This window comes from Coregonus lavaretus (assembly GCF_964263955.1).
Source record: "Coregonus lavaretus genome assembly, chromosome: 31".
In the NCBI taxonomy this organism is placed as follows: Eukaryota; Metazoa; Chordata; class Actinopteri; order Salmoniformes; family Salmonidae; genus Coregonus; species Coregonus lavaretus.
In genome coordinates this window covers 3,673,593-3,681,639 of record NC_140018.1, presented here as the reverse complement: position 1 = coordinate 3,681,639, position 8,047 = coordinate 3,673,593, and the positions used below count along the sequence as shown (strand labels likewise).

The 8,047-nt window shown below is 48.5% G+C and overlaps 1 protein-coding gene across 1 annotated transcript in view; it reads left to right on the top strand.

The window, feature by feature from the left end:
• Nucleotides 1-8,047, top strand: part of sipa1l1 (signal-induced proliferation-associated 1 like 1) — an 83,370-nt gene that overhangs the window by 41,968 nt on the left and 33,355 nt on the right. The window contains exons 9-10 of the mRNA XM_084148624.1: nt 92-195; nt 618-775. Of these exons, the coding sequence (XP_084004750.1) occupies nt 92-195; nt 618-775 (262 nt within the window). The remainder of the gene's footprint in view (nt 1-91; nt 196-617; nt 776-8,047) is intronic.

The window sequence follows — 8,047 nt, the reverse complement described above, 5'->3', positions numbered from 1 at the left end:
TCCCACTTCCTGTACACCACTCCCTGTACCCCACCTATAAGAACTATGAACCTGTCTGTCTAACCCTAGTTACTGTCTGTCTCTCCTCCAGCTGACTCCACAGGGACCCACTCCCTGTACACCACCTATAAGGACTATGAGGTGATGTTCCATGTTTCCACCATGCTGCCGTACACACCCAACAACAAACAACAGGTATGTGTTAGTACGGTTAAAACACGGAATCAAGTAAATAACATGGTAGTAGTAGTAACCAGTTATAGTAACTCGCTGTGAAGACATCATTTTGCCCAGATAGCCCTTCATTTCATTGTAAGCGTAATATCTAGCATTTTTCCATGGCTGTGTTCACTGACCAGTTTTCTCTGTCGTTCCGATGCAATGAATGATAAAAATGTCAGGCGCTACAATCATTGATAGATTGAAAAGGCATATGTTTATCTTGTTGCCCATATGTTTATCTTGTTGCCCATATGTTTATCTTGTTGGCCATATGTTTATCTTGTTGTCCATATGTTTATCTTGTTGGCCATATGTTTATCTTGTTGGCCATATGTTTATCTTGTTGGCCATATGTTTATCTTTGCTGTTTTCCCCGTGTGTCTGTCTCCTCCCAGCTCCTGAGGAAGCGGCACATAGGTAATGACATAGTGACCATCGTATTCCAGGAGCCCGGGGCTCAACCCTTCAGCCCCAAGAACATACGCTCTCACTTCCAACACGTGTTCGTAGTGGTGAGGGCACACCAACCCTGCTCTGACCACACCAGCTATAGGTGAGTGTGACATCTAACGCACACAGACACAGACATTTTACATTTTAGTCATTTAGCAGACGCTCTTATCCAGAGCGACTTACAGGAGCAATTAGGGTTAAGTGCCTTGCTCAAGGGCACATCGACAGATTTTTCACCTAGTCGGCTCAGGGATTAGAACCAGCGACCTTTCGGTTACTGGCACAACGCTCTTAACCGCTAAGCTACCTGTTCGACGAACACCCGCTGCAGTACAGTGTAATGTGCACAACAACTGTCTCTGTGATAGATTGGTAGGGCAGCTTGAACTATCTAAACTTCTTAGTGTTGAAGCACCCTCTCCTCTACTCCGCCTCCTCTTCCCACAACTCGGCGTCCCATTCCAGCACCTAGAACAGATGGCATTCAGGCCAGTTTCTGTGAACGAGATCTGCCTCTTGCTTCAACACTCTATAGGTGATACGTTGCATCGCTGTCTATGTTGAAATGGCTGAGTGTTGAAATAAAACGTCTGGTGCCGTTTCCTCCTCCAAGAGTGTGTCCCTAACTAACTCCATACCTGTCTATCGCTGCAGATGAATCCAGTATGTAGAGTTGAAGTACGAAGTTTACATACACCTTAGCCAAATACATTTAAAGTCAGTTTTTCACAATTCCTGACATTTAACCCTAGTAATAATGCCCTGTCTTAGGTCAGTTAGGATCACCACTTTATTTTAAGAATGTGAAATGTCAGAATAATAGTAGAGAGAATTATTTATTTCAGCTTTCATTTCTTTCATCACATTCACAGTGGGTCAGAAGTTTACATACACTCAATTAGTATTTGGTAGCATTGCCTTTAAATTGTTAAACTTGGGTCAAACGTTTCGGGTAGCCTTCCACAAGCTTCCCACAATAAGTTGGGTGAATTTTGGCCCATTCCTCCTGACAGAGCTGGTGTAACTGAGTCAGGTTTGTAGGCCTCCTTGCTCGTACACGCTTTTTCAATTCTGCCCACACATTTTCTATAGGATTGAGGTCAGGGCTTTGTAATGGCCACTCCAATACCTTGACTTTGTTGTCCTTAAGCCATTTTGCCACAACTTTGGAAGTATGCTTGGGGTCATTGTCCATTTGGAAGACCCATTTGAGACGAAGCTTTAACTTCCTGACTAATGTCTTGATATGTTGCTTCAATATATCCACATAATTTTCCTTCCTCATGATGCCATGTATTTTGTGAAGTGCACCAGTCCCTCCTGCAGCAAAGCACCCCCACAGCATGATGCTGCCACCCCCGTGCTTCATGGTTGGGATGGTGTTCTTCGGCTTGCAAGCGACCCCCTTTTTCCTCCAAACATAACGATGGTCATTATGGCCAAACAGTTATATTTTTGTTTCATCAGACCAGAGGACATTTCTTCAAAAAGTAAGATCTTTGTCCCCATGTGCAGTTGCAAACTGTAGTCTGGCTTTTTTATGGTGGTTTTGGAGCAGTGGCTACTTCCTTGCTGAGCGGCCTTTCAGGTTATGTCGTTATAGGACTCGTTTTACTGTGGAGATAGATACTTTTGTACCTGTTTCCTCCAGCATCTTCACAATGTCCTTTGCTGTTATTCTGGGATTGATTTGCACTTTTCGCAACAAAGTACGCTCATCTCTAGGAGACAGAACGCGTGTCCTCCCTGAGCGGTATGACGGCTGCGTGGTCCCATGGTGTTTATACTTGCATACTATTGTTTGTACAGATGAATGCGGTACCATCAGGCGTTTGGAAATTGCTCCCAAGGATGAACCAGACTTGTGGAGGTCTACAATTATTTTCTGAGGTCTTGGCTAATTTATTTTGATTTTCCCATGATGTCAAGCAAAGAGGCACTGAGTTTGAAGGTAGGCCTTGAAATACATCCACAGGTACACCTCCAATTGACTCAAATGATGTCAATTAGCCTATCAGAAGCTTCTAAAGCCATGACATCATTTTCTGGAATTTTCCAAGCTGTTTAAAGGCACAGTCAACTTAGTGTATGTAAACTTCTGACGCACTGGAGTTGTGATACAGTGAATTATAAGTGAAATAATATGTCTGTAAACAATTGTTGGAAAAATTACTTGTGTCATGCACAAAGTAGATGTCCTAACCGAACTTGCCAAAACTATAGTTTGTTAACAAGACATTTGTGGAGTGGTTGAAAAACGAGTTGTAATGACTCCAACCTAAGTGTATGTAAACATCCGACTTCAACTGTGTATGATGACCTCCTTTAAGGCCTTGTTAACTAACACACACACTGCAGTCGGCGAGAGACGTTAATGAAAGGAGAAATAATTACTTGTTTTCTTCCTGCTTCTCCTCTGGGAGTGAGACTTCATGAGCTGATGAGAACAGTATCATCTGTCCATTTTCACTTTCTCTCTATTTTCTTTTTTTCTCTCTCCCTCTGTCTATAATTATCTCTCTCCCTCTCCCTACTCTCATTTCCCCTCTCCCTCCTCTCCCCCCCATCTCTTTCTCTCTCTCTCCCCCTCTTCCTCTTTCTCTCCTTTCTCTGTCTCCCTCTCTCTCTCCTTCTCCATCTCTCTCTCCTCTCTCTATCCTTCTCCATCTCTCTCTCCGGTCTCCCTCTCTCTTTCCTGTCTCGCTCTCTCTCTCCTGTCTCCCTCTCTCCTGTCTCTCTCCTGTCTCCCTCGCGCTCTCCTTTCTCCCTCTCTCTCTCCTGTCTCCCTCGCTCTCTCCTGTCTCCCTCGCTCTCTCCTGTCTCCCTCGCTCTCTCCTGTCTCCCTCGCTCTCTCCTGTCTCCCTCGCTCTCTCCTGTCTCCCTCTCTCTCTCCTGTCTCCCTCTCTCTCTCCTGTCTCCCTCGCTCTCTCCTGTCTCCCTCTCTCTTTCCTGTCTCCCTCTCTCTCTATCCTGTCTCCCCCACTCTCTCTCCTGTCTCCCCCGCTCTCTCTCCTGTCTCCCCCGCTCTCTCTCCTGTCTCCCCCGCTCTCTCTCCTGTCTCCCACTCTCTCTCCTGTCTCCCACTCTCTCTCCTGTCTCCCCCACTCTCTCTCCTGTCTCCCCCACTCTCTCTCCTGTCTCCCCCTCTCTCTCTCCTGTCTCCCTCTCGCTCTCCTGTCTCCCTCACTCTCTCCTGTCTCCCTCGCTCTCTCTCCTGTCTCCCTCGCTCTCTCTCCTGTCTCCCTCTCGCTCTCTCTCCTGTCTCCCTCTCTCTCCTGTCTCCCTCTCTCTCTCTCTCCTGTCTCCCTCTCTCTCTCTCTCCTGTCTCCCTCTCTCTCTCTCTCCTGTCTCCCTCTCTCTCTCTCCTGTCTCCCTCTCTCTCTCTCCTGTCTCCCTCGCTCTCTGTCTTGTTAATAGCTGTTTTAATAGCTGTTAGGGTTTATTGTGTGAGCTCTTGGTTCTCTGTGGGGTTCCTGCCTGCTGCACACAGAGCTGTGGAGTGGCATAGGGAAGATACAATGGCTTGACAGACACACACGCACAAATACACACAACGCAAGCACACACACACCCTGCTCTCCAACCAGATGTAGGACTGTACCAGCCTGGTCCTTTGTTTCAGGTTTGGAGGGGGAGCTGGTGAGGGCTTCGTCTTCCCCCTCCACCTCCCCCTCTACCTCCCCCTCTATCCCCCTCACCCCGGCACACAATGGGCACCTCCTGCCCCTCCTCTCTACTCCACCAAAGCCACTCATGTAACTAAATTCCTGCCTTCCATTTTGTTTTGTTTGGGCTCTGTTATCATCTCATCCCTCTACATTTGCTGGTTGGATCTACTACAAATATCCACACACTTATGGAGGGTTTAGTGCTACGGAGGGTTTAGTGCTACGGAGGGTTTAGTGCTACAGAGGGTTTAGTGCTACGGAGGGTTTAGTGCTACGGAGGGTTTAGTGCTACGGAGGGTTTAGTGCTACAGATGGTTTAGTGCTACGGAGGGTTTAGTGCTACGGAGGGTTTAGTGCTACGGAGGGTTTAGTGCTACGGAGGGTTTAGTGCTACGGAGGGTTTAGTGCTACGGAGGGTTTAGTGCTACGGAGGGTTTAGTGCTACGGAGGGTTTAGTGCTACGGAGGGTTTAGTGCTACGGAGGGTTTAGTGCTACGGAGGGTTTAGTGCTACGGAGGGTTTAGTGCTACGGAGGGTTTAGTGCTACGGAGGGTTTAGTGCTACGGAGGGTTTAGTGCTACGGAGGGTTTAGTGCTACGGAGGGTTTAGTGCTACGGAGGGTTTAGTGCTACGGAGGGTTTAGTGCTACGGAGGGTTTAGTGCTACGGAGGGTTTAGTGCTACGGAGGGTTTAGTGCTACGGAGGGTTTAGTGCTACGGAGGGTTTAGTGCTACGGAGGGTTTAGTGTTATGGAGGGTTTAGTGTTATGGAGGGTTTAGTGTTACGGAGGGTTTAGTGCTACGGAGGGTTTAGTGCTACGGAGGGTTTAGTGCTACGGAGGGTTTAGTGCTATGGAGGGTTTAGTGTTATGGAGGGTTTAGTGCTACGGAGGGTTTAGTGTTACGGAGGGTTTAGTGCTACGGAGGGTTTAGTGCTACGGAGGGTTTAGTGCTACGGAGGGTTTAGTGCTACGGAGGGTTTAGTGCTACGGAGGGTTTAGTGCTACGGAGGGTTTGGTGCTACGGAGGGTTTAGTGCTACGGAGGGTTTAGTGCTACGGAGGGTTTAGTGCTACGGAGGATTTAGTGTTATGGAAGGTGGTGGTGTTCCTCAATTTAACATGATAGGCTATTCATCTCTACATTCTGAGCTTATGGGTGTGTCCTGATCTATTATGGGTGTGTCCTGACCTATTATGGGTGTGCCTTGACATATTGTGGGTGTGCCCTGACCTATTATGGGTGTGCCCTGACCTATTATGGGTGTGTCATGATATATTATGGGAGTACCCTGCATCTGTGGGTAATGCCTCTGTAATTTAAACTGGTACAATAATTTATTATGGTACATATAACTCTGTTTGTTGTGGGTTATGTGAGATTAATTTAGTTTTCATTGGTGGATTAAGCTTCAGTTGGTGAATCTTTTGTAGATGTGATATTGTCATAACTGAAGCTTGTTATGAAGAAAAACAGGGGCTTATTTTCTGAGGCACACCGTTAGATAATGTTCAGATAACCCTACATTGGTATTGTGTTGAACAGATACAGAGATATGATGTTCAATGCAATATGTGTTTTTTGATACAGAAAACGGGGTGTTATTCTGTGAGGCGCATGACAACATTAGATAATGTTCTTCATCTGGAGAGGTTGGAGTGAGAACAAGGGAGGGAGGGGGGGGGGGGAGGAGGAATAGAACCTTACAAATAATCTTGGCCTCATCATAGATCTCCTCTCCTCCTCCTTGTATCCTGTCCCCTCCTCTCCTCCTCCTTGTATCCACCCTTTCCTCTCCTCTCCTCTCCTCCTTGAATCCTCCCTGTCTTCTCCTACTCCTTGTATACTCCCTGTCCTCTCCTCCTCCTCCTCCTCCTCATTGTATCCTTTCCTCTCCTCTCCTCCTCCTTGTATCCTTCCTCTCCTCCTCCTTGTATACTCCCTGTCCTCTCCTCTCCTCCTCTTCCTTGTATCCTCCCACTCCTCTCCTCTCCTATTCCTTGTTTCCTCCCTGTCCTCTGCTTTCCTCCTCCTCTCCTCCTCCTTGTATCCTCCCCTGTCCTCTCCTCCTCCTCCTTTTATCCTCCCTGTCCTCTCCTACTCCTTGTATACTCCCTGTCCTCTCCTCCTCCTCCTCCTCCTCATTGTATCCTGTCCCCTCCTCTCCTACTCCTTGTATCCTCCCTTTCCTCTCCTCTCCTCCTCCTTGTATCAAACCCTTTCCTCTCCTCCTCCCTTTCCTCCTCCTCTCCTCCTTGTCTTCTGCTCTTACTTGTATCGTCCCTGCCCCCCCCCCTCCTCATTGTATCCTTTCTCTCCTCCTCCTTGTATCCTCCCTGTCCCCTCCTCCTTTTCTCCTCCTCCCTGTCCTCTCCTCCTCCTTGTGTCCATGCTGGCCTCTCCTCTCCTCCTTGTATCCTCCCTGTCCCCTCCTCTCCTCCTCCGTCCCCTCCTCCTCTCTGTCCTCTCCTGCTCCCTGTCCTCTCCTCCTCCTTGTATCCTCCCTGTCCCCTCCTCTCCTCCTCCTTGTATACTCCCTGTCCTCTCCTCTCCTCCTCCTTGTATCCTCCCTGTCCTCTCCTCTCCTCCTCCTTGTATCCTCCCTGTCCTCTCCTCTCCTCCTCCGTCCCCTCCTCCTCTCTGTCCTCTCCTGCTCCCTGTCCTCTCCTCCTCCTTGTATCCACCCTGTCCTCTCCTCTCCTCCTCCTTGTATCCTCCCTATCTCCTCTTCTCCTCTTGCCCTCTTGTAACCTCTCCTCTCTTAGCCTTCCTCCTACCTCTCCATTCCACTCCCCTCCTCCACTCCTACATTCTCCCCTCTCTCTTTCTCTGAGTTCCTCTCAGTTTTCAAGGTTATTTGCCATTTGGTATGAATAGCTACATCTTACTTAGGACAGCATGTCTGAGGCATATCCCTTCCTGCCCCTCTCCTCTTCCTCCTCTCACCCTGTTTTCCCTGGCTGGCTAGCTGATTTCCAGACATACCAGACAGGCAGGACAGCAGCCAGCCAGCTTAGCTCACTGAGACCTCAGAATGCCATTCATTCAGACATTCCAGCCAGTCAGGACAGCAGCCAGCCAGCCAGCCTAGCTCACTGAGACCTCAGAATGCCATTCATTCAGAAATACCAGACAACCAGGACAGCAGCCAGCCAGCCAGACAGCCAGGACAGCAGCCAGCCAGTCAGCCAGCCAGCCAGACAGCCAGACAGACAGCCAGGACAGCAGCCAGCCAGACAGCCAGACAGCCAGGACAGCAGCCAGCCAGCTAGCCAGCCAGTCAGCCAGCCAGCCAGCCAGCAGACAGACAGTGGGCTAAAGGAAAGAGGGGGAGCAGTGCTGCTGTGTGTTGACTACTAGGGACTGTTTCCAAGGCTCCCAGGACCATCCCTATGGAACAAGCTAGAATACAGATGCAACATTTAACATTTAAGTCATTTAGCAGATGCTCTTATCCAGAGCGACTTACAAATTGGTGCATTCAACTTAGGATAGCCAGTGGGACAACCACCACTGGGGGAGGGGGGGTGTAGAAGGATTACTGTTAGACTATTCCAGGTATTCCTTAAAGAGGTAGGGTTTCAAGTGTCTCCGGAAGACTTGCTATGCAAGACAAGCTATTGCCTTAAGAGCTCTCTGTATTAGAACTCACTCTTCTTTCATCCTCCATATTTCGTATTAGTGTCAATTATCAGCCACACGGTCA